The sequence below is a fragment of the Ixodes scapularis genome, unplaced genomic scaffold, assembly GCF_016920785.2.
Source record: "Ixodes scapularis isolate PalLabHiFi unplaced genomic scaffold, ASM1692078v2 ptg001568l_1__unscaffolded, whole genome shotgun sequence".
Lineage (NCBI taxonomy): Eukaryota > Metazoa > Arthropoda > Arachnida > Ixodida > Ixodidae > Ixodes > Ixodes scapularis.
The window spans coordinates 3,336,598-3,363,763 of record NW_024610167.1 but is presented as its reverse complement, the minus strand read 5'-3'; the positions used below and the strand labels follow the sequence as shown (position 1 = coordinate 3,363,763).

At 45.2% G+C, this 27,166-nt stretch overlaps 1 protein-coding gene and 1 pseudogene across 1 annotated transcript; one reads left to right on the top strand and one right to left on the bottom strand.

Annotated features, from left to right (window-relative positions):
- Positions 1–911: 911 nt before the first annotated feature.
- On the bottom strand, positions 912–15,972 carry LOC115313839 (annotated as a pseudogene).
- Positions 15,973–17,876: 1,904 nt separating this feature from the next.
- Positions 17,877–20,306, top strand: LOC120844782. The gene has a single exon (XM_040216735.1). The coding sequence runs from the start codon at positions 17,877–17,879 to the stop codon at positions 20,304–20,306; it is 2,430 nt and encodes an 809-aa protein (XP_040072669.1).
- The last annotated feature ends 6,860 nt before the right edge of the window (positions 20,307–27,166 follow it).

Here is a 27,166-nt window from a genome sequence, read left to right as displayed (position 1 = left end):
AATGCAATACCACTAAACTGCCTCACTTTACAAAGGTATGCGTGCATAGCATTCTTACAACGTCCTGAAAAAAGTATCATTAAAGCGTAAATTTAAGGTGCTTTCATAGAGCACATTTTCTTCAGGATACTGTAAAATGTGGCATGCATGTTGCATCTTTTTGAAGTACAAAGATTTAGTAATTTTCGGTAATGCCCAAGTTTCTTAATTGATTTATGCTCGTAGCTTTGTTAATTAAAAAGCAAATTGATCAAAACGCTGAACACCTTTTTATTCCAAACATTATTAAGGGGGAAGACTGGTCTTTAACTTCATGTTTTTTTATTTTTCATTTGTCGTGCTAAAATTTAGTATACTGATGTATTTCTCAGTGGTGATTTCAAATATGCAATTAGTTTTCAGGTAGCTTTAGTAGATCCTGAGTTATCAATAAATTTGTCATTTTAATTAGGTCCTGCTTACAGGCCGTTACCGTAAAGTTCTTCAGAATATATCAGTCATATTTATAGAATTGAAATCACCAAGTGATGTTTTGTGCGGTGATGCTATTTTTGTTGCTTTATAGCTCATACAATAATTTTAATTAATTAGTCTCAAAAAGATAGAGCCTCCCGTTTTGTGCAACTTGATTGCAAATATTTTTTTACCGATGTATTATCATTAAATCAGGCTTAAAATAGCATCACCGCACAAAACATGTCTTGGTCAATGCAATTCTATAGATATTTCTGATATATTCTGACAATTTTATGGAAATGGCCCGTAAGGAGGACCTAGTTAAAATGATAAATCTATTAATAACTCAAAATCTAATGAAGCTATCTGAAAACTAATTGCTTATTTGAAATCATCACTCAGAAATACATACGTATACTAAAGTTCAGCCCGATAAATGAAAAATAAGAAACGAAAAGTTAAAGACCAGCCTCCCACCTTAATTGTTTTAGATAGAAAAATGAGATCAACCTCTTTGCTCTGTGGTGCAAAGTTTTCTCATTAAAATTTGGCCTGAAATTCATAAAAAAGAAACCTTTACAAGGTGTACAGCTGCCGGTGGGATAACCTAGCCACAAAGAATACCTATGGCCACCCGCACCAAAGGGCTAGCTGGGATGCCAGAATTAACCCCAAACACATGTGACATTAACTGCATTGTCTTGGAGGCTCTTGGACTAAATTCCATATTGAACACCCAATACATGGCAGTCATGGTTGTAATTGCAGCCAGCAGCGAGTCTTCCTTAACATGAAGTCCATCCACGGTCACAACGAACGATGACGACTCATAGATGTTCTCCTCATAGCTCACTGCTGGGTAGGCTTGAAGTGCGTCTGGGTCCTAAAGAAATGTAAAAAAAATAAGCATTATATTAACAAATACCATGGCACACATTTCCAAATTCTATATTTTCTTTTGTAATTATGTTATTGTATAAGTGAGACAAAGTGCCAAGCATTCCACCCAAAAAGTTGTGTTGCGCAGATGTTTAGACAACATGAAGTTAGTCAGCCCTCACAAGGGCCAGATAAGTTCTCTGCAGTAGATGGGTGATTTGGTGAGCACAGTAAGACTGCTAACATAGGATTGAGAATACGCTCACATAGTAGATACACAAACAAATGCCAGTATGATGCTCATTCAGATTAAAATAGACAGAAATTGAACAATGTCTCCCTGGGTTCCGCAATATGACCTACCACTCTACGTGCCCTAAGCTGTTGCGCACTGAGCACAACAATGTAGTGCAAGGTGCATTATCACATTCCTCTGCTACCACTACCACGCTCCCTTTTTTACTAATGCCATGTCAAGTCAGCTACGGTCACCATGGCAATAATGTCATGGTTTGCCGCAGCTTACAGCAGTGCAAGACAAAGATAGGTATGTTCCGGTTTCGCAGAGCTCAAAATTTTAAGATGCACACATTTTGTGTATAATTTACCAAATCTGCATGGTGCAAAAAAGCAGGATTACATAAAATCATATATGTACACTTCCAAAGCACTTACTACAGCAGAAATAAAAATTAATGCAAGCACCTAAGTAAAAATGCAGAGATAAATGCAAAAAAAATAACAGCAGTAAGAAGAGTAGGAAGTGAGGACACACAGCATTGAAATTCAATGTGCTATAGTAATTCTTCTAATATTTTTGGCATTTTGAGTTCTCAAATGGATCCTAAATATTCCTACAGCGTCCGATGCAATATACATGGGGTTTAGCGTTTTCAGTTCTGTTGAATTCGGCACACGTTATTCGGTTTCTAACTCAAAATAATTTTTTGGGGGATAATATTGTTCTGGAAAACAAATTGTTTCTTTTTTCAGTTACCATGTACATGCATATTAAAGTTCAAATGTGCTTGTTCAGTGATCAGTGCAGGCATGGGGAGTATGAAAATGCCATTTGAAATTGTGACAATCAGGACACTAAACGTATATGCCTAGAGCATGACAATGTAAAGCCGAGAAATACGACACTATTTGTCCAAGTAATGCGTAATGTTTCAGAGCTATGGCCACTACATATAATCACTGCAACCAGCTAGAACTCTAATTACAATATAAATCTAGGTCATTGTTTGCTCTGAAATTTTGAAACTGCCCTCATACATAGTTGTTAGCCGTTTCAGGCAATGAAAACAATCGAAACATTTTCTTCGAACGGCTGGTCACTTAACACACGAAATCCAGTCCCCCAAAAGAAGACAGATTTAACCCTTAAGCCAACCTTAGACACAATGCCCAAAAGACTGTATCTACAACAGAGACCTTCCGATGATGAGCTGTCAACTTGATAAAAAAAATGTGTGGCAAGGTCATAAAATGGGTAACCGCAGGCTATTGCTTGCAATTAGTCGAGGAGCTCCCTTTTTCTTGGCAACTTCACTCTGCAATATATCTCAGAACAAGGGGCGTGTAACGATGTTTGGTCACCTTTCTAATATGCATACCTGCCAACCTGTGGACCGATCCGTGGCCACCGGATACACGGATAGTAAAGACTGTAAGGACCACGACGCTGCCGTGGACAGTACCTATCGCCCTCTTGTGGTGGTGCAAGATACTGCCAACAACGAATTAAAAATAAATAAATAAATAAATAAATAAATAAAATGTTTTCGTAAGATTTGAAGCAAAATTCGGAAACTCAGAAGAGTTGGCAGGTATGAATATGGGAATAAGCCACAGATTATTGCAATTCCAAGGTTTTTAAGGGGGGATCGGTGGCCTAGCGCACCGTGTCGCAGCTAGGAGTATGTGTAGCGAAAGCTTGCACTGCAGAATCCAGGGATCCTGGGTTCAGTCCCTACCCCTACCCGTTTCAATCTGGATGAGCATCGTACCGGCACACGTTCGTGTTTCACTACTGCATTACGTACGTAAAGACCCCAGGCTGGCGGTTGTACTGCTTTGGCTAAATTTCTCATCTACAGTGCGAGACATGTCGCATCACTTGAATGCAGACAAAAACCGCGCTGCATAAATATTCCCACACAACACAATTCAGGGTTTTTAAAACCTTAGAGTGTGTAGATGAAGTTACCACCATAAAAAGAAATTTAGTGCCGCCTTATAAGAGCCAGGTAAGAATGTATCTAGACTGCTTCAAAGTCATTTAAAAAGCTGCAATTACATTATAAACTGTGAAGAACAAGATTGGTCCCTGAAACTTACATGTGGGTAGAGAAAGGCAGAGCTTCTCTCCTTAACCAACGACGGCAATACATAAAGAGCAGCCGTTGTCAAAACTTCTGTAATGATAAAGGCCATGATGACGTTTAGTACAAACTGCCCACGAAAACTTAAAATGGCTCAAGGACATTGGCTCTACAAGTCACAAAATGGCAAAACACAGCACAAAGTATGAGCAGGTCATGCTCCTGAACCAGAAGGTTGCTTAAGAATATTTCTGGCTTATGCTGCCTCAGAATATGTAAACCTCTACTCTCTTCGATATACAAGCATCATGGCTGATATGATGAAAAGGCGTACAACTATCTATTTTACTCTTACTCGGAAACTAGGTTTTGCTCTTAGCTACTAGAATGCTACAGACGTGAGGTTGAGGCTGAGGTAGGCCCGAATGTAATGCACGTGCTTGTGCATTGAAATCAACCCTTCAAGCTAAGAGCTTGTGCATTGTACCCTTTTCCGTGTTTTTAGTGTAAATGCCTGGAACCCAGCTGCTTTGTGGACATAAGGGAATTACCCAGGGTGTCTACCAAATTACTGAGTTCAAATTTCCTGACTTTTCCAAGTTTCTTCCCGACTATTTTGATAAAACTCCCTGACAAACTCTGGGCAACATTATTTAGCATGGCTGTGCCGATGCATAACCATCGCCTTCAATCCAGACTGCCACGCCACTTTCACTGGTAATTTTTCCTGATTTACCGTATTTATTCGAATCTAGGCCGATAGTCTTTTCCAATACCAATACATCAAACTCTAGTGTCAGCTTCGATTCGAGGTTTTTAAAACATGTGCCAATTTCCAAGTAAAATTAAAGTGGCGCGCAGCTGGCGCCACCTAGAAAAGAAAGTATTGTAGCCATTACTAGCCGAGCCAGTAGCCACTTAAGTAGATGGGGAGTTATCAAGTATCACCACTATCAAGTATCACCTGCATTAATACTTGAAACGCCACGCCGCACGCCTGCGTGCGGCATGGCGTTTTTTTTGCCATTATAGTTCCGCTTTTAAAAGAAATGTTGTTTCAGCCGCAGAGTTGTCGTCGAACGTTGAAGCCGGGCGGGACTTCAGCATGGATGAAAGAACTGTCCGTCGTTGCAGGAGGCAACGGGAGAGGATATTTGAGTGCGCCGCAACGAGGATGGATTTCACCGGACCGCTAAAGGCCGTCGCCACGGCCTTTTCGTGGTCCGGTGAAAGGCCGTCACCACAGCCTCTTCATAATCCGGTGAACATGAAGATTGAACATCTTCATGTCCAATAAATGTCTCATTTTTGTGAATGGTGTCCTAGTCTTTTGGCTCGGCCTACATTCGAGGCCAGTTTTTTTTTTGTTTTGCTAGCTTCAAACTTTCTGGGGTCAGCTTAGAATCAGGCCGGCCTAGATTCGAATAAATACGGTAGCCAACTTTCTAACTTCCCTGATATTCCCTGACTTCTCCAGATAATCAAAATTCCCTGAGAATTCCAGGTTTTCCAGATTGGTAGACACCCTGATTACCACATGCCTCATAGGAAACCATAGACAAGCAAGAGCACGCTTCCACACAACTAAGTCTAGGTCTCAATGCGAATAAGGCATGTTGGCTCAAACTTAATACTATTGAGACTAGATAACAAACTATTACAGAGCACAAGCAACATTTCTCTCAAACAACTAGAAAGAGGAAATGAATAGGGGACGACACAGATGGGACCATCTTTCAACTTTAACTACATTTATCAAGCATGGTGCCCCACTCCATGGGAAAAAGGGAATAGGAAAATGCTTAAAGGGGCCCTGCAACAACTTTTTGACTGATTTTTAATTTGCACCGATCCTGAGTGCACTGAACGTAGAAACTTAATGAAACTTTTCTTTTCTCAAATTTCGCTTTAGTTTAAAAGTTTTAGGCAAATTAGAATCACAAAAACAAGCAAAAAATAACCTCCTTCATAACGTAGTAGGTCCTGGCTTGAGCGGCCGTGAACTAGAGGAGGGATAGTGAGCTCATCGAGCGCTCACGGCTGCCGCACTCCGTGTCGACGGCTCGAGAGGGCGCCACTAAAGCGCGCGTTGGATCGGCTGTATGAAGCAGGCGGTCAGGGCGGCTCGCATTGCATTTGCTGCACGATTAAAGACTAATTCGGCATAACACTTCATTGGCCACAAACGACAGCAAACACGGGGTAAATATCAGTGCAGAACGGGAGCCACTTCGCGCTACCATACCGCCAAATGGCAAAACCGCCAGCAAAGCCGGCGCCGAAAGCCTTCTGGACGCTCGGAACCGGTCGGATCCTCGACCACAGCGCCGCCGCGTACATCCGCGACCTTTCTACTCACGCCGTTCGTCGGCGCCTCATCGCACTAGCCCTTTCTAGTATGCGCCGTTTTTTTCGCCGCTTGGTGGAGGGTATGTCGACGGGTCATTTCTTGTTTCCGTACTTTATAAACTGCATTTTTTTCTTTTCTGATCTCATTTACAGAACAAAAACTACTTTCATACATAACTGAAACAGTTCGCGACACTTATATTTTGTATCTCGACTAAAAAAAAGATTTTAGCGGTTCTGACCAGTAGTAAGCCCAGGACCAAAGACGTCAGATATCGCGCGCTTTCGCCAACGCGAGTCGCCCTCGTCGGTGAAGGAGGTTCCGCGTCGTCCGGTTAAAATATGACGCACTGATATTTAGTTACTCTCTCCGTGCCTGCTGGCTTGCCCGAACCCCAAGAGACCTGGAAACCACAAAAAAGGTAGACGCCTAAATATGATTGCAGGGCCCCTTTAAGTCAGACGGGGGAGGGGGGGGGGGGGGGGCAAAAGGATTGGCATACAAAGATGCTTCTAAGCGGAAGGGGCGGGGGGGCAGATGGGAATTACAGCGAGAAGGGGCGTCTGCGTAGTAGACTCTGCTGAACTCATTGCCTTACAGTGTTTTTCAATGCTCAACGTCCATTGTCAGCCTCAGAATGGCTAATCCTTTTTGCTATGGAGAGATGGGTGGGGAACCTAATATTCTGTGGGCTCAGTCAACATCCAAAAAGCCTAGATTATTTCTCTGACAAACTTGCAGTGGCTCCCCAAATTCGTCATGGCAGCGAAATTAGGAGCGCAGCCAGGGCATTTTCCCCCGTGAATAAAAATTGCATGTTAGGAATCCAAAGCAGCGTTATTCGTGTCCATACCTTCGCATTCCACCTGGCTTGCAATCGTTTTGCGCCCCCTTCCCCCAAGCAATTACCCATTATCTTCTTCCCACAGAATGGTTGTACGCCGTGCTTGAAGTCTAAAAGAAATGTAGTCAAAGGTGAAAGATTGTCCTGTCTGTGTCATCTCTTATGTGTCTCCTCTTTCTAAGTGTATAAAAGCTACCAACACGCCCAAATAGTACATTTCTCTCCTTTCTACCTAATCTATCTAAACAAAGATTAAGCACAGGAAGACTGAGCATTGTAGCCTTCCTGCAGTATTCATCTTATCAACCCCAAGTTATTTGAACCATCAAGTCCTACCATCTTCCGGGCCTTCGTCCCCTTGTGCGACCCGTCGGTCCAGATCCTCGAAAAAGCTACACAGGTGTCGCTTCTTCCTAGCGGCATCCAAGATCCGCAGGCAGCTCTCGGACAGGCAGGCCGCCAAGCTGGCCTCCATTGACTTGCTTGTCACAGCAGTAAACTCTTGCTGCAACTGTATTAAAAAAGAAAAGATGTCAAGGCAAGTGAACTGTGTTTCTGGAACACTTAAAGGGGCACTAAAGTGCTTTTATGATCATAACTCCGTCTACGAGTTCTAAGCGTCCTAAAAAACCCGCAATTACATTCACACGCGGCGGATCGCCTTATTAATGAAGTGATCAAAGATTGTGAGTTACCGTTGTTGCAGACGGACACATGGTGCTACGAAACCTTGCTGAATATGGTTGAACGACGGACAATGCTCATCAGCCAGCTGCAAGCGATAGGTTCCGGTGTGGACGGCGGGAACCCATCGCTCGCAGCTGGCTGCCGAGCACTGTCCGTCGTTCGACCATATTCAGGAAGGTTTGGTAGCACCATGTGTCTGTCTCCAACAACGGTAACTGTCGCAATCTTTGATCACTTTTTTTTAATAAGGCAATCGGCCATGCATGAATGTAATTTCAGGTTTTTAAGGATGCTTCTTATATTAAGTTATGATTAGGGTTCTGAGTTTTTGTTTTTTTTTCCTCTGAAATTTGGCATACTTTTGTTCTTTTTTTTTTTCTAAATGATGTTTTTGGTTTTTATTGGTAAGTATATTACAGATGCAAGTTAACCGGTTTTTGTCTATGAATATGTAATGATGAAATACACTCTTTTTATGCTTGTCCATCCAAAGTGCAGTACATTAGGCACTTAACTATTTTATCTGTTGCTGTATTTTCAACTTTCCTTAAACAAATTAGGACAGTGTAGTTTTCACTTTGGTGTGGTGCGCAGACTCTATGTGCTGTTCTAGACAATGATCATTTTTGGCATGCCTTCTCTTCCTTCCCATTTTGAGGACTGCCAAAGCTGGTTAGTTTCTACTGGCAACATGCTCGTACAGCAGCAAACCGAATTTCCTTTAACCAAAGTGGAAGTGTGATGGTGTGTGCTAGATAGTAGCGTGTTTTTTTTCGGTGTCCCCTACAATACAACCTGAATTAGATCAGACAAGATGACCTGCCCTCTTTCTCTTTGAAAAAAAATCAAAGGAATAAAATACAATGCCAGCAGTTGAGACTCTATCTTGAGAGGACAAGAGCAAACTTGACAAAGGAAGACTGGATCAACCGAATTTCCGAAAGTTAATTCGGCATACTTTTATCGCTTTGAACCGAAAACACCAAACCCTAGTTATGACCTCAAAATGAGGATCTCAAAACGGTCTTCAGTGCCTGTTTAAAGGGTCTGTGCAACAATTTTCGAACTTTGGGACGTTAAGCCTGGGAGTTAGTCTTCACCATCTCTAGAATAGAAAACAGTTTTTTTTCCTACAAGCCCAAATTTTCATTAAAAAAAAAAAAAGATTCAAACGTAAGACGCTTTTTTAATTTCGAGGAGACGTCCGGTTCCCGTGGTAGTGACGCAAGTAAGATATGAGCACCACTGACGTCAAGGTCGCACGACAGGCAAAAGAGCGTAGAACATGGTTTTAGTCCAACACAAGATGGTGCCACCATCCCAACAGAGAGGACACTTATAACATCATCCCTCAGTAATGCAGTGCTACATGTTTCACACTGCCGCCACGTTGCGAATGCAGATAGAGAAATAGTCCGTTTTCATTTTTCGATTCCTCAAAGTTATGGCATTATTTCCGAGGAAAGAGAAGCTACTTCTATCACTTGACAAGGTAAACAATCTAAAAATTACAAACTAAGAATTATTTTTAATGTTAAAATAGTTGCACAGCCCTTTTAAAATCCTACCTTCAATAATACTTACGAAACTGCTATGTACAAAAGCAGGGTATTTTGCAACAATGGCTGCCACACTTGGGTGATCAGTGGTTATCCATGCCCGCCGTGTAGCAAGTGTCCTCGACATGGAGTCGGAAACATAGGCGACATTTGGATTTGCTTTTCGCAGTTCTTTTTCCATGTTGATGATATGGCCCTGCAGGCTTTCGGCATCCTATCCATGTGCTGGCAGCACTATGTTCTGAAATATATTACACAAAAGTAAAAAAATTAGTATCAAGGCTTACCAATTCTTGAAGGGGCACTAAAGTGCTTTTTGACACCTCGTTTTATGGTCATGACTCCACGTGGGAACCCATCACTTGCGAGTAGCTGACGAGCGCCGTCAGTCATTCTGTGTCAACGGTGTCAGGATCTTTGATCACTTTTTTTAATATGCAAATTGGCCGCACATGTTAGTAATTTTAGATATTTTGGGATGCTTCTTCTACCTTCGTGACCATAAAACGAGGATGTAAAGAAAGCACTTTAGTGCCCCATTAAAATAGAAAAGAGTCTCCATGAAACAATCTCTCCTACCGTCCCAGGCCCCATCACCCGCTTTGGGTTAGGGTCCCTCGATGCCCGCGGCTGATTCCGCGGTGAAGCCTGCTTTTCAGTGTTGTCCTGGATCCGCAGCTTTGACCGTTCACGTTTTGCTTTATATCGCATGGCAACGCGCCAGGAGTCCTGGATGTACCCACAAAAAAGAATTTCAGAGAGCTTGTTTAAAAATAATCCTGGCAAAATGGTATCTCTTGTATACAGCACATCACATCTCACATGGGCATGTATTAAGAAACATATCTACCATAATATCACATTCTAGCAACACACTGAATAAGAGGACTTCACCTAACCAAGCTATTAAAGACGATTTGCTTGAAACTATGCCGCTGAAACCCATTTGACGTTATTACATATCTTCCAACTTTGTTTTGTAAATGCGATAGTTTCATCAATAAATTCGGTTCAGCCGCAGAACCCTCATCTCCGCCCATTCACTGAGGCCGCCATGTTTGAAAGCGTAGAACCTTCCTCCATCCCTTAAACGTCCATACACTCCATGTACGGCAGCTGATGTTCCGCCACGCAGCTGTCAGAGAAGATAGGCTTCGAGAATCCTAGTAGAGGGAAACCTCGCCGTGCCGCTGCCGTTGCCATACCAATTCTACCGCCGCGGAGCCGCCACTGCGTCGTTAATGCGATGTTAATTGGTATCATGAATTGCTGCGTGGTAGGTTGTACCAACAGGTACACGTCATGCCCCACGGGGACGTAGTTTCACAGATTCTCAACTCGTCTGCGCTTTGTCGGGCAGCAACAACAGTACACTGTTTTCGGAAAAATGCAATGAAAGAATTTGTCGTATGGCAGTAATCCGCGCTGCTGAATATGTGAAAGCGTTCAGCAGCAGCATACCTGCCAACCTGTGAACTTTCAAATTCGTAAAACTTCCGCCACCGCCGGGAGATTTACGCGAAACGATGTGCAGCTTAATGTCAGCCTTGCCACCGTGCGAAACGCTTACATCACACATGCACGTGTTACAGAATCCAAACTTCTCCCCCTTTTTATACGGCACGAGGCACGGGAATTCCACCGTGTAGGGCTTCATGAACACCTGAAAGTACCTCTTTTGAGGTTTGGAGTTCGCCATTGAGCCGCGAAGCCCCCGCGACCAGGGGAATGCTACGATTACATGTGCAACAAACACAGAGGCCGCACTCCTCGTCTCGAAACTGGCCGAACCAGAAACGCCCAACCACGTCTGAACACGCCGAACCAACAAGCGCTGTCGAACACACGAACAAAGGCTTTGGGCTTTGGATTGGTTTTGGATACATGACCACCGGATAGACAGATAGTAAAAACCATGACGCTGCCATGGACGGTACGTATCGCCCTCTTGTGGTGGTGCAAGATACCGCCAGCAACAATTATACAAAAAAAGATGTTACAATTTTTTTTTATAATTTTTATTTTTTGTAAGATGTAAAGCAAGATTTGTAAAATCGTAAAATTAGTACCAATTTGTACATTTTACGAAAAATTCGAAAGAGTTGGCAGGTATGCAGCAGTAATACATAATCATTGCTTCTGAATGCTTGAACTGCCCTGAGACACCACCTCTACAAGTGCAGTGAGTTTGCGTGATGTTCCTGCTGTCGTCTAGCTGAAGAGAAAAGAAACATGCATGCAAGAAATTTTAATACTCAACAAAATTGAGGGAACATTGTAATGAGTCTACCCCTGAGCTTTCTCACTATAAAAATGCCAGATTTACAAAATTTGGGAATACAATGCAAGGACAGCCAGAGCTGTGCAGGTTTTATTTTATTTGCTAGGACCATTAAAAAGTGGATTGAGCTAGCTAGGATATTAATCACATAAAAAAACTTTAAGGCACCGCAGGGCTACGAGTACTTGGTAGAATGAAGGTACAACGAAGAGTAGCAGGGCTATTAAAACTACAGGGTCTGCCGGAAAAAACAAAGCCCGGCTTTGCGGCCCGCATAAGTGCACTGTGCGGACCCTGTAATGATAGAAGTGCATGCCAAAGTTCAAAGCTTAATTCACACATGCACGTTCGACCCGACCGCAATTACGAACGACCGGAACGACGAGCTTGGAGCATTGCTAGGCTCGTCACTCCAGCCAGTTTTTGTTGTTTGTAGTCGCTTTGGTCGCTTCGAACATGCATGTGTAAATCAGGCTTACGTTTTGGCAAGCAAGATAAACAAAGAAAGAGGTTGTTACACTGCAGCGACAAATTTAAGTGAAGCATTGCGTGAGACGCGGCGACTCTACTGCAAATCGTCATGAACCGAAGCCGCGGTCACAACATAGGAACGCCGCGGTTGCATCTGGGTCATCAGTAAATCTAAAAGGATTTAACGTTTTGCAAGTACACGGGTACTGTGTAAGCACCAATCACTTTCTGAGCATGAAGTCGTGACAACCTAATAGCCCCTTCCCCTTGCAAATCCGGAGCGCTCGGCGCGCTTGCCAAGCGGATCCCTGTGGCCCTTGAAAATCGCGAGCGATGTGTGTCTGTGTCACTTGCAGATCTGGAGACGGTCGGGCGCTCGCTGTGCAACTCGAACCACTCTGCCCGAAAGAGGTGGAGTGCAGGGAGCGGTTGGGAGGTGCTCGCTATATAGCGACGGCGCATACGCTCGCACGCGTGAAGTTTGATTTGCAGCCACTCGCTATACATTGGTTTTGATTTCTATGCCGTTTCTGTCACAGCTACACGACAGCGATTGCGCCGGTTACGGTAGCAGTACTTTTCGATATGACAACATCAGTTGGATGTGTCTTTTTTAGAAGCTGTTCGAATGTCGACTAAGCGGTGCCGACCATGCCGACCGCCGTCTGTGGTGACGTTCGCGCCAAGTACCCGAAGCTGGAATCAACATGCGCGTATACGTACACGAGAGCGCTGAGCATCCTTGGTTATTATTTCGTGGGAAGAGTCAAAGGCTGTAGAACCAAGCGGTATGTTTTGCATTTCGGATAAAACCGCCCTCACCCGGGACGGCTTTCCGATCACGGGGCATCTGAGCGTCGGAGGTCTCGGCTGGCAGCGAGGCAGGCGGTGACGGCGACGCTGGACAGAGCATCTCCGCTTGGCTGCTGCGTGTGCCGCTGAGATTGCTTGCGACTGGATGCTCGAAGTTCTGAATCTGCGAGCGCTCCGGGTTTGCAAGGGGAAGGGGCTATAACTAAATAATTATGAAGTAAGCTTCTTGCGAGACGCACACATTTGGCCTTAAAGACTGACGTCGCCATAGCAAACCGTTCGGCAAAAAACTTTAATTAAGTTTTTTGCCTTTCTTTGTGTGGCATCGCGGAAGAACGATCCCACTATAATATCTTTAAAACCAGCTCGAAGGACAAATGTTCCTGCCACGGGCACTTGCGCCGCCATAGCTTCCGAAGCAAAGAGCCAAAGTCTTCTGCTACGACTCTCAGTACTGCCTCCAGCCGCAGTGCAAGTGGCGCTGCGTGCGGTTTTCAAAGCGCCCCTTATAGGTCCCGCACGGGGTGTATAGCCATTTCCTAGCGGCTAGAGCCCTTGCATGCACTCTTAGATGGGGACTCCCAGCACCTAGTGTAAGCACCAATCACTTTTTCTTCGTTGTAAAATCGTTTTATGACATCCCTTTTCCACGTAAGCCGTTTAAAAAAAAATATTTTTTCCTTTGCATGTGTCCTTTAAATGTTTGGCGAGTACTTCGTACACATTTGTTTAAATGAGTGCAGGCTAATAATTAAAGTGAAATTGCATCTAGTTACTCACAAAACCAGATCCTGTGGTGTCCTTCAGAGTTGGGAAGTTTTCCACAAGGCACCTTGCGGCCTCGGCATAGAGCTTATCCGGGTACCTGCACAAGTAAAGGAGAGACATAGTGCCATCAATTGGAAAAATCAATGAATAGGAGCATTAATCACCATTTATGATGAAGAAAGAAGCGTGCCCAGTGTTTCCTGCCAGAGAGCCAAAATATGAAGATTGGATTTGTATTGATTTGTCAAAGAGCTGTCTAAAGAATAAAAAAAATATGCACATGTGCTCATTTGAGCCACTAAAAATTAGGAGTTAGTTCAGTCCCAACTTGAACTTACAGGTCGTAGAGGCACAGGTCATGGAAGAGCCACTGAATGATCCTCGATCGGCAAGGCAGGTACTGCCCCCTCGTGTGTTTTTGTAATGCCTGCGCGATGTCCAATGGCACTTTTGGAAACCTGTATTCCGATGGAGCTTTCGACGGAGCTTTCGATGGTGCAGAGTCCTCTTGAATGACGACATCCATGATTCTAGATATATAAAATAAAACATATTCGCTTCAGTTAAAATAAAGAAGAAAAAAAAAAACACTGAACAATTTTGAATACAAGAATGCCCTTGATTTAATTTGTTTTGAAGTACAGGAACCAAATTTCAGGTCATAACTTGTTCACACAGACACGTGTATATGTTATCTTTTATCCCACAGGGAAACCAAAACATGTCAAAAGTGCAAACAACTATAGCTGCATTGTTTCTACCTAGAAGACTCGGTTTCAACTGCTAAAAGCCAGCATCTATACATGATGTCAAAAACAAGTTGAGCCCAATTATGCTACAGAGACAGTCTTGAACATTTTCTTGCAGAGGCATCGTTGTTGTCAGTCCTGATAACAGCACTTGAAGCACACATGCCTGACTGCTTCAGTCTTTGCAAGCATTTTTACCCACCTGAACTGTGACTCATCCAAAGAAATGGTTACCAGCGCTGCATCCTCGAGGATCGTGCCCTCCATGAGGTCCACATCTGTTTTATACCGAGGATGGTATACCTTGTGCGACAAAAGAATGAAAGGAAAGTTATAGGCATCACTGTCAACACACGTAACCTAAGGTATGCACAAGTAAAACCAGAGAACACTTCACAAAAATCTCTGACGGGCCTACACGTATCCATATCCTAAAACGGCCTCCTGGTCACAAGTGGTGATGCATCGCAGAAAGCTGATACTCCTCCGCCATACCCTGACGCTAGCTGCCTGTACAAAATGCTGAAGTTTAAGAACACGACATTACTTGGTTCAAAAAATATGAAAGGAAATTTTCAGTGAGCCGGTGTGTAGTTCAGCGTAAATTTTTACAAAAGAAAAATTACACTGTGGGCATAGTCATAAGATTACTTCCAACAGCTCAGAACACGTAGAAAGGGCTAGCGCTGAAAAGTTTAGTGATCCTGTATTCGATCCACGCATGAACCCGTCTCGATTTCAATGAGCATCGAACGGGCGAGCTCCAACTCAGCAAAAGGCACCAAGCGCTTGAAATGCCAAGATGTCTAGCGAGGGTCTCGTGCTAATGCGCCTTTTTACATAAACTGTTCGGTCATGTGGTGGAGAAATCACGAAGCAGTTTAGAGAGGGCCTAAAAGCATGTGCTTGACCAAACAATTTTATGTAGAAGGGCGCACCAGCGCGAGACCCAGGCTTGGCATTTCAAACGCTTGGTGCCGTTTGCTTAGTTGGAGACGCAGATTCTCGCGGGCAACTTTCTGCCGCGAATCCGACGAGGATAGCCCCTGCACAGTCTTAATCGGCGCTCAAGTTGCGTGATCGCACATAGCTTCGACTTCATTGCCACAAAGTTTAAGAACGTACTAAAGCTCCACTTCCAGCGAGAGCTTTGTAGCCTTGGTTACAAAAGCGTGCACGCGGAGAATGGCCATGAGCGCGTGCTGGATTCGGAGCTTCAAGTTCGTTCTTCATCGTACCGCACTCTTATACAAGTGCTGCCCGGTCCCACGCTGACCCCGCACAAAGCACAAATGACGTAAGTGAGCTCACCTGGATGTGGCTTGTTTGCAGGTCCACTCCTTGGAACAGCACATTGCCAGCAAGGGTCCGAATTAAATCGGCGCGCTTATGCTCTCCGTCAACAACGACAACTATCTTGTGTGCGCCGTACGACACCAAGCACTCAATCGCGCTCATTGCACCACTTCCGCGTTAAGCCACGCCAGCCACGCTCGTTAACTGAGGTCTCCACAGCTGAGGAAACCGTCGCCGAACTTGGAAAAGATAGGGTGATGCGGGAACGCCGAGAAAGTCCAACCAACGTAGCAACGTAGTTCCCTGCTTTCGCTTTGAACCACAAAGCAGCCACGCAGCCGTTGTGGAAACCGCGCGCCGATCCTTTTTTGTTGTCGCTTCCGGATGTAGGGCGGTAGGGCTACGGGCACACAACCGTTGGTCTCAGCACGCACGTGCAAGCCGCGCAAGCCGCGGCTTGCACGTGGACTGGATAATTTTAGTTTTTCGTGGTGATGTTTTTATTACAAAATTGTGGGTCATAAGGCGTTTTTTCTTTGTTACATTGTACCAATTCAATACTGCATAATCAAAAATAATATAAGAAAACATTTTCGCTACCTTGCTAGTCAATCTGATTTTGGCTCCAGTTTCGGCTAGCGGGTGGATAAATGTTAACGGCTATACCCTTTGTAACGGGCGGTAGCTTGCGCCACCTAGTTTAAGTCTAAAAAGACAAAAACGTGATTTCTCCCGCCTTTTCAACCCCCTAACTATCACCAGGCAGCGTGGGATATCACCAGGATAACCTTCAAGGGATCGGGCAAAAAAAAACAAAAAAACTAAACATCATTCTTCTGCCCCTTCCCCCCGGCTAGGGAGTCGCCAATTTTCCTCTGGTCAAACCTTTTCGGCGTTACCCCAGCACCGGACCCACTGGGAGAGACTTTGGGCCGGGGCCACGCGGGAGGGAGTCCCAATTTTCCTCTGTCCCGTCTGTTCCCAGCTGTGCTAGTTAGTTGTCCATCATTCAATTTTCCCTAGATAATTTCCACCAATCTTCTAATCGTCTTAATTATAAAGCGATTAAATGCAAAGGTGCAAGCGAGCTGGACAATAATGACGAATGGAGATTTATGTTGGTCTTTAGTCCCTCTCGTTCCCCTTCTCCAGGGATTATTTTCGTCATTCTAATTGTCTCTTTGTCACTGTAATCCTTTTCTCAACCGTCCTTCCATCGTCGCCTGCGAAACCCAGGGCCGTGACCGTCCGCGCAGTGTTGCCAAATTGGGCTATATATAGCCAAATTGGGCTACATTTTCTTCTAGTTGGCGTCAAAATTTTGTTGTTGGCTATGTGGCTATTTTGGGCTATTTCTAAAGGTACTGCAAACTTTTGTCGAAACCTCAGGTTCGACTAGTTAATTTTGAAACTTCTTATCGGCTTCAAAGAAAATTGTTCCTGTTTCGTCCAGTCGAGAGGAGAGAGAGGAAGGAGAAATTGGTTTCAAACTTCGGGGTTTTCACAATGCGCAGAGGCAATGCTTGCAGAGTTCAAGCGGTCTTCTCACAGTGCAGTGGAGCTAACCAAACAAATTGCACTATTACCACAGGCCCGGTAGCACGTCTTCTACCTGAACCTAGACTGAACTTTCCAAACGCTGCTTTGATGCCCATATTTGAGAATCCTTAGGCACCAAAGTTCCTAAGAATGAGAAGTCCGCAGCTTCACCGCTAAACAATTGACTACCTTCCAGTCGTCGCCCACCCCAACAAAGCACAGTGAACAGGAATGGGGGACACACATATTCTACACAAAGAAAATGAGACGGGTGTCCGTGTTAGATATTGGGGTTCTGGTTTGAAACAGTGTTCTTACTGTTCTCCTTCTGTATTTTGTTCTTTCACTGTATGATCATATCTCCCGGACTTCACAATAAAGCTGTCTTTGTTTGTTCTGTATTTCTGAAAACCTACAAAGGAAGGGTCAGTGCTGCACGGATCTTTATCCTTCCGAAACAAATTTTTGAAACCTTCATAAGGGACATAATGTGCACAAAGTGTGGTGCACCTGAGGGTTGAAAAAGAAAATGCAACGTGTCTTGTATGCGCGTGAAAATTGACAGTAAAAGGCTTTAAAATAATTGTTTTTAGTTTTGGCTATATTTTGTTTTATGGATAAGGATGGCTAGTTAGGCTATATTTGGCTTTGGCTATATTTGGGCTATACTCCCCAGCGATTTGGCGGTTTTTTGTGGGGCCGTCTGGCAACACTGTGGTATCATGGTGTGAATGGTGCTGAATGTTACTACAGTGAACTACTGTAATAGTACTCGACAACGTGCCTTCGCGTCGAAACCAAATACCATGGTTTACTAACGTGTCGTTCACAAGTTGCTTATTGTTCCGTAAAGAAAAATGGTAATAAGATACTGTCCAAGGTGCCCTTACTTTTCTGAACAGTTCACGAAGGTGGTCAACCACATCGGAGTCGTTCATAGCGGTGACGACAACTTCACAGTATATTGTGGAATCGCCGGTTGCACAAATAGCTACAACCGGTTTTCATCGTACAAAACTCACCTTTATCGGTGTCACAGGGATCTAATGGAAAGCACTGGAAGTGCCTTCGACCGCGACCGAAGAAATGAAATCCAGGACTGCCCAGCCACTGACCAAGGGGTTCTGAGTGACGATGCTGAAATGCCACAAGCGCCCCAGCCGCAACAAAGCAGCGGATCTCCAGAAAGAGAAGAGTTCAGCGATTTTGTGACAGAAGCCAAAGCTGCTATTTGGAACTTCTTTTTCAACACAACTGAAAACCACAAACTGGCACACACTGTGGCCGAAAAAATCTTCGGCAATCTGCAACTTGTTTTTGAGCGCATCATCAAGGCATATGCTGCTGAAATCGCAGCCAAGATTGATGTGTCTGCTCTGTCCCCAGATGCCATCTCACTGTTGGAATGTTCGTTCCTGCCCCGCCTTTTTGAGGGGATACAAAGCAAACACATGAGAGAACAATATGCAAAGGCACATTTTCCATATATCGAGCCAGTGAAATGTGACCTCGGTACTGAAGGGGGCTGCTATCACTATGTTCCAGTCCCGAGACTCCTTGCAAAGCTGTGCGAGGTTCCTGACATCGCTGCCCAAATCTACACACCACAACTGCGCCGTGACGACCCCAAGGTGTATGCCGACTTCACTGATGGGCTCCTGTTCCAAGATTTCAGGGATCTTATTGCGGAAGGAGTGCAGTACACCATTTTTCTGATGCTATACAGCGACGAGGTAGAGATATGTAACCCCCTAGGAGCGAAACGGGGCGTGCATAAGCTGCTCGCCGTGTATTTCACCTTGCTGAACCTGCATCCAAGGCACAGGTCACAGCTGAGATCCATCTACCTGGTGCTCCTTGTGAAGTATGAAGATGTACAGCAGTATGGCTTGGACGTCATTCTGAAGCCATTCATCAGTGATCTTAAGGAACTGCACTCATCTGGGCTTACGTTCACGAGCGGAGGAGCAGTGCGCAATGCACAAGTGTTTGTGCTATGCGTGTGTGGAAACAATCTGTCCATGAACCGCCTTGGAGGGTTTTCATGCTGTTTTAGTCAGGGCAGGGTATGCCGCTTTTGTATGGCGGCATCTAAAAGTCTGCTAGAGGTCACAACTGAGGATTCCTGTGCCCTGCGTTCAGCTCAGGCACATGAGCAGCACCTGCAAGCCATTGCTATTAATCCGATCGCCAACAAGAAACTTTATGGTGTCACTGAACGCTCCATACTGCTGGAACTGCCCTACCTCGACGTCACGCGTCAGTTGCCTCCCGACCTGATGCATGACATTTTGGAAGGGGGGTTTGAGTGCATTCTCCGACAAGTTTTGAAGGCATTAGTTCAGGGGGGCACGCTGGCATACAGCGATTTGGATTACATAGCTTCATTCGAGTATGGATGGAATGACAAAAAGAACAAGCCTGTTGCAATGAACAGGTCCTTTCTGACAAGCAAAGCGAACCTGAAGGGCACTGCTTCTGAAAAGTGGTGCCTTCTCAGACTCCTGGGTCTGATTCTTGGGGACCTGGTCCCAGAAGGTGATGCGGACTGGGAGTTTTATCTGCAGTTCCGCGAGATTGTGGACATCGTCTTTGCTACGGTAATACCATGCGAGTACCTTCCGTACTTAGAGACGACTGTGCAGACCTTTCTCGTGGACTTTGCACAGCGATATGGTGCTGCAGCCATAACTCCCAAGATGCACTACCTGGTGCATTACGCCAGATTGATTCGAGAACTTGGACCGCTGCCACAGTTTTGGTCAATGAGATTTGAGGCCAAGCATCAATATTTTAAGAGCCTCGCCTCGCGCGTCAAGAACTTCCGCAACATCACTCGAACCCTCTCAACACGGCATCAGCTGATGCTGAGTCACCAGCTGAAGGAGTTTTCATTTGATTCTGACCTCGTGACCCCATCTGGCAAGCCAGTTGAGCAGAGCGCTCTACCTCCTTGCGCTCAAGGAGTCCTGCCACTGAGTGCGCGCCAGGTGTCGCGTGCGTCACTCGACCACCGTGAGTACCGGTGTGGTGCTGTCCTGGTGAAACCTTCCCAGGATGCCGAGCCACACTTCTGTAGAGTGGAAGCTCTGTATGTTGCCGAACGCAAGCTATTCATTTTGATTGAATTGCTAACGAACGAAGGTTTTGATCGGCACAGGTTTTGCTATCAGGTGCGCAAGTCTAGCGAGCTGAAACTCGTGAAGGCTGAAGAAGATGACACGCTTCACTGTGCTTTAGATTTATACAATGAGAGTGAAGTTGTGCCCAGATGGGAAGTACTGTAAGGTTTGCACTCGAGTGAAGTTGCTGTTTTCTGTTCAGAGACATTGTACATATGTGAAAGAATAAACGTTGCAGTAAACATTCTGCTTGCACTCAGAGGCCCTGTCAGTTGTATGTTTATGCTTCGAAACCCGGGTATGTGACGCGTGCACCCCCACTCGCGTTGCGGCCTAAGGTATTGCTGGCAAACACGCACCAACTTTTCCAATTACTTCAGACGGAAAATGTTGTCCACACAATTCGATTGCAGCATTGGTTTAATAATTTCTAACAGCTGAAAAGTATGTCAATAAAAATGGATTGCAAGGGCAGCTTCCCTTTAATTCATGAATTGTGGCTTTCTTATATGCGAAATATTTATTTAACTCAAAAATTCAAAAACCTGCCGAATACCCAGACGTCCTGATCTTGATCCGAATGTATGTGTCGTAATCAAACAACAACAATGACAAAATAGATAGAGGAGACTTAAAAGAAAAGGGAATTAAACCAAGTGAACAGAAAATAGTGTTGCTCCAAGGCTCGAACTGTCTAATTACGTTTCTGATGTACGTTCATCTCTGCATTACATCAGGCCATGGCCGCGAAAGAGCTCTTGAAAGTCCGCCATGGTCCTTCGGGTCTACTTGGCAAAGTCGGACTCATGTAGAAAACATATCGAACTTCTTCTTGGAGGAAACTTTGCAGTCCTCATTTTTAGAGCTTCCATAGAATCATCAGTAAAAAGGGTCCCTGTTGTGTTAGTGACACATTTCATCGACACTGATCGTTTCATTGACACTGATCGTTTCATCAACACTACCACACCGTGCTGTCAAGTTTCATCGACACGCAATTGCACGCTGAAGGAACATTTCGTTGTGCGTTTATCACTGGGGTATGTATTAAACTATCCAACCCACCCAGTTCACGACGCTTCGCAGCGACAGTCTGCGGCAGTTCATTACAAAAATGTGAACTCGCCCAACCCACCCGTGCAAGCCACTTCGCAGCAGTGTGTACGGGTGGTCTCGCACCCGTCCATGTACCTGTACCCTTGCTCACCAACAGACCAGCGCACCCCAGTGGCGTCCCGAGGGTCAGCAGCACCCGGGGCAGTAGCCTGCCGTGACCCCCCCCCTCCCCCCCCCCCCCCGCGACGCCCCCTTGAGCGCTGCACCCCGGGGCGATCAGCCCCTCCCCCCCCTTGTGACGCCACTGGCGCACCCTTAACCAAAAAAAAAAAAAAGTCGTCGATGAAACATAGCAAGATACGTCGATAAAACAATGTGTTCATAAAATGTCGCAGTGTTGATGAAACAAACTGTCGGGGAAATGTTGTTTGATGAAACAGTGCCACCGCACAAAAAACCTGTTTCCGAGCCGCGTTGCTTCAACACCATTGCAACTTGCATTATTTTTAGAAACCCATTGCTAGACAAAATGCACTCTATAAACAAAAAGAAAAAACTAGTGAATTTCACTTCGCTCTGCTGTTAAAGTTCACGACCTGAAATCGGGTAAGGAGCAGCTGGTTCGTCTCCGTCAGGCAAATTTAAAAGTTTTTGGACTGGACAAGGACTTGTTATTGGCATTATTGGTGCAAAATTATGACGAGCACAGCGGGCTCGGGCTTGAGAGTTAAGGCTTAATGTGGGGCTCCTTAAGCCGAGGGGCACGGCGAGTGCACACTGACAGTGGGAAGCGACCACCTAGCTCCTATGTGATCTCGTTGCAAGTCTTACGACCTCAGCCTTCAAAGGGCTCTGGATGATTCGCCATATGGAATAACTTCTGAGCATCCATTAGATGGATCCTATGATGAATTCGCTCCAACAGTACGTCCCCTCGCCTTCCAGGAGGCAACTCACTTGATCCGGGTGCGAGAAGCTAGGGACCCCAAATCATGACAGTATATATTTGACCTCTGGGCCAGCTGACGGGGGCACTACATCAGCACCAACGAAAAAGCGGATTACGCCTGGTACAAACCACAGCATCACAAAACCGAGAAACGCCTCCATTCAATCTAAACCAGTTCCAAAAGTCGTCCAAGCACTGAAAAACGGCCTTTCATTACTTCACACCACTGCCCTCGGCAACAAGTCTGGCCGCAGTCTGTGCATTGTAGTTCTTATCGGCTCTAAAAAGATTTGATTTGATCCTCTACATTGCACTAGTCTGGGGGGCTTAAAACTAAGGCCTCTATGGAGGAACGCTTCACTTCATCATAGCGTTCCTGCAAGACTGACGATATCAAGCTTAAGTCTGATTGAATCAGGCCTAGTCACCGGCATTGCCATTCCACCGATCTCGGTCCTCTCACCCAACCTTCATCAATGTTGTAGCAGACTTTCCCTCACGTCAAGCAATTGGTGCTGTTTCTACGATATATTTCAAGTGAGCACAATGGCACCTCCAAAATTTAGAAAATCTATGCCACACCCCTTCAGACCACACCTCGGCGCACAGGGCACTGCCTGCTCCTCATCCACCACGAGGTGTTAGCCAATTCACCGAAGCGCGACCCAAGAGTCATAATGGCCGTCGACTTCATGGAAGCTTTCGACGTCCCTAATATGCTTCGAAACAGAGCACTAGAGCTGTGATTTTGCTCTCCACTGTGCTAACACGAGTTATTGTTATTTCCAGGGTGGCCTCAGTCATGTGAATGGCCACAGGCGTCCCATTTATGCTTCGAAACGGACCACTGGCAGTGATCGAGTGTTCACTGTCCACAGTGTTGACACATGTTATTGTGATCCTCAGCCACAGCCATTCCGTTCATGCTTCGAAATTGTGAGGCGACACAACTCCGTCAAAAATTGTGGAAGTTGAATTGCGTCCAGCAGTCTGGCATTCTGATGTCCGTTCGAACGGCACCAAGCAAACGCCGCAACTTTTTTCCTCGCTTCCTCCACTTTTCGGCGGCCTCAGTGCTCGTCAGTCTTGACCAGGGGCGGATGCAGGAATTTCCTGAGGGGGGGGGGTCAGGTGTTGGTCAGCGTACCATCTGTTTAGGAACCCTTTCCCCCTCTCCTTCGTTTTACGCCCCAAATTTTACAGATGCAGAAATCAAGGGAGGGGGTCAGGACATCCGGACCCCCCCTCTGGATCCACCCCTGGTCTTGACGTCACATGCCGTCTGCGAATGCTGTCTATCAGTTCTGTTGAGCCCTCGTATCCTTGTTAGTGTTCCAAAATTTATTCGATCTTGTAAGGGTTTTGTATCTTTGCATTTGAAGACCTACTACCCGCGTCCAGCATTGCTCCGTCTGTGTTATCACATGGCACGACCCGCAGAAGAGAACCGTGGATCCACATGGGGTAAGATTTAGAGCACAGCCCTTCTTGTTTTCGGGAGAGCAGTGGAGGCCTTGAGTGATTGATTGACAACCAACAGAGCTTGTGAGTGGCTGTCTGGACCCCCGTGATGGGCATCCTCAAGACTCCCATGGAGTACACGGGCGAGACTTGACAGAGGAAACTTTCCCCTCGGCAAAAAAAAAGCAACAGACGGAAACGGAGTGCCGCTCGTTTTATGTCGGAGTCTTATCGCCTCATGATTTTGTAAGTATCCTCTTTGGATGGGCCTTTAGTCGTGTAAATGACCACAGACGTCCCGTAATTATGCTTCGAAACAGATCACTGGCAGCGAGAGTTAGCCGCTCACAGTGCTGACACACGTTATTGTGATTCTTAGAGTGGCCTCGGTCATGTGAATGACCACAGACGTTCCGTTTATGCTTCGAAACAGATTACTGGCAGTGAGAGTTAGCTGCTTACAGTGCTGACACACGCTATTGTGATTTTCAGAGTGGCCTCAGTCATGTGAACAGACACTGATGTCCCGTTTATGCTTTGAAACAGATCACTGCCAGTGAGAGTTAGCCGCTCATAGTTCTTACACATTATTGTGATACTCAAAGTGGCCTCAGTCATGTGAATGGCCACGGACGTCCTGTAATTATGCTTCGAAACAGATCATTGGCAGTGATAGTTAGCCACTCACAGTGCTGACACACATTACTGTTATTCTCAGAGTGGCCTCAGTTGTGTGAATGGACATCTACTACCCGTTTAAGCTTCGAAACAGATCACTGGCAGTGATAGTTAGCTGCTCACGGTGCTGACACACATTACTGCGATTCTTAGAGTGGCCTCGGTCATGTGAATGGCCACAGGCGTTCCGTTTATGCTTCGAAACAGATCACTGACGGTGAGAGTTAGCTGCTCACAGTGCTGACACACGCTATTGTGATCCTCAGAGTGGCCCAAGTTGTGTGAATGCACACCGATGTCCCATTTAGGCTTCGAAACAGATCACTGGCAGTGAGAGTTAGCTGATCACAGTGCTGATCAAAGCATAGTCCCAGTGCGACTGTCTTATGCGTATCTCCAAGTGTCCCTGGAGGGTGTGCACTGCCTCAAGTGTAGTGTGGTAGTTTGTTTTTCTTTGCCTGCACAAGCAGTTGACATTTTATTCGAGCTTCGATCAGTATTTGTTTTTGGGATCCATGGGACCCGGGGTTTGTTTTTGACACTATAATGGGGATGCATTTGGCTGCAATGATGTGCATGAAGTCTAGCCATGTGTCATAGGAGTCTGTGGGGTTATCTTAGAATATCATGCTCTAAGGGGCGAGGTGTATAAGCGCATTGAGGCATTTAGTATTGAGTTTTGCGAAGTGGTGGAGGCGTCTGGTACGGGGTCTGAATCTAGGCAGCTGGTGTTGTGTCCATTATAACTGCTTTGTAGTAAGAGCCCATGAGGCTGGGTTCTGTAAAACAATTTGAGATGAGTGTGAGGTTAGCAGAAAACATTAGATCAAGAAAGAAAGTGTAGCTGTTGCTGGTGCTGTAACTTGGTTCGTTTCATACTTGGATAAGTCCGAGTGTACCCCTGCAGACTAAGTGGGAGAGAGTCTGATGGCTCAGAGGGCACAGGTGTACTTGTGTCTGACCAGTTAATGTGGGCATTGAAGTGTCCAGCCACCAGCGCGTTCGAGTACTTTTTTCGAGGGGGCGGCAGAGGACGTGCTGACTGCAGCAAACTGCAGCTTTTTGACTTTGTGCTTGGGGGCAGGTATGCGACATTGAAATGTACTCTTTGGAGTGGAGGTCCACAAAAATGGCCTCAAGTTGGTCTCCATCCAGGTCGTGTCTTCTAGAGGAATTAATTCAGAATGGTACGGCGACGATAACTCCACTGCCAGATCCGTTACAGTCTTGTTTGTAGACAGTAAACCAAGCAAGATTGACGAGCCGACTGCCGTAGATAGAGTTGCCCAGCAAAGTCCCACATATTGCAAGTATTGTTTCAGGATGGAACTCAGTGAGTACACAGAACTCGGGCTTTTTGTTCTTGACAGATCTGAGGTTGGGAAATCAGATGGAGGCTCTTTTTCATTTTTTCCATGTGCTGAGAGCCACTGGAGGGGTAGGTTCGGATGCAGCACTGAATGGTGTTGAAAACACGGCATCGTCGAATGCCGGAAAATGACAGATACCACAGTACCACACTTCAGATGTCAACGTGAGATGCATGTAGGACTGCATCGAGAGCAGTTCGCACTTGCGATGGAGCCAGGTACTGCACCCATTATACTGCAAAGCAGCGACATGGTCGTAAACGGCTCGGTTGCGAGGGGGGGGGGGGGGGGGGAGGGGGGGAGGCAAGTAATATGTGGTCCGGGATTTGTCGATATTAGGGACGCCGCGAACTTTTTTCGAATCGAAGTTTCGATGATCGAATCAAGCGGTTCGAAAGGTTCGAAAGATTTCGATTTTTCGAATTGTCTATATCGTAAAATTCGACGGAGGTCGAATTTTCGAACTTGTTAAGCTAAGAAGTTCGACGCTTTTCGAACCGTCAAACTTATTACGCTAAAAAATTCGATCTTTTTCGAACTTTCGAACTTATTGTGCTGCAAGGTTCGATGCTTGTCGAACTTTCGAACTTGACAGACCAAAAAATTCGATGAATTTCGAACTTTCGAACTTATTTATCAAGAGAATGCGAAAAGTTTCGAACTTTCGGATTCTGAAAAGTCAGAAGTTCGACGAACTTCGAACTTTTAGGGTAAACGTTCGACGTTCGTCGAACTTCGAAAGACCGGCGGACGGTTTCATTTGATTTCAAGTAGTGGGGTACATTCGTAATTTTTTTTTCTCGAACTTTTACACGCGGTGCTGCGTTCCTTACGAAAGACAATGTCGTTTATTTCAATGTTCTGGCATGCTTAGGTTTAAAGAAATAAATCCCCGAAGGGGCGAGGAAGGACGACGGGTTTTTGATGATTATCGTTTGTGCCAGATTTGAAGCACGCTGCAGCCGGAGCTATTTATGGTAGATATGTTATACTTTTTTTAAGAATGATCTATGTATAGCCTAGGTAAGTGCCGTCTTAAGATGTGATTATTGTTATTCAACGTGAGTTTCGAAGAAATGTCCAAACATGTATCTGCATTCAATTATAACCTAAACCTATATTTATTTTCGTCTAAGTTGTTTGAGGTATCGCATTTAAATTAACACCACAGACAGTACATATCATTGCCATCTGCAGAATACGAAATAATATATTTATTGTTTTTTCACGTTAAGGAATAAATGAACTCATGGGAGAAGATTTCTAATAGTGTTCAAGTTCAGCACGTGATTAAAAGAAAACTTTTTTTTTTTCCGCTTCACGTTCCTGGGACGTGTTTCTTTTAGCTTGTACACATTTTGGTAAAAGAAACTTGTTTCGAAGTTCTGAACCTCTGAATATGCAAGAATAGAACACTTCCGACGAATTCTGGATAGTTTTTTTTTTCTCCTGCTTTTTATTCCCGCACTTATTCTTTTTTTTTTCTTTTTTTTACTATCGGCACAGGTGTT

Coding starts and splice junctions, on each gene's coding strand:
- LOC120844782 (XM_040216735.1), top strand. CDS start 17,877: ATGGTAATAAGATACTGTCCAAGGTGCCCTTACTTTTCTGAACAGTTC.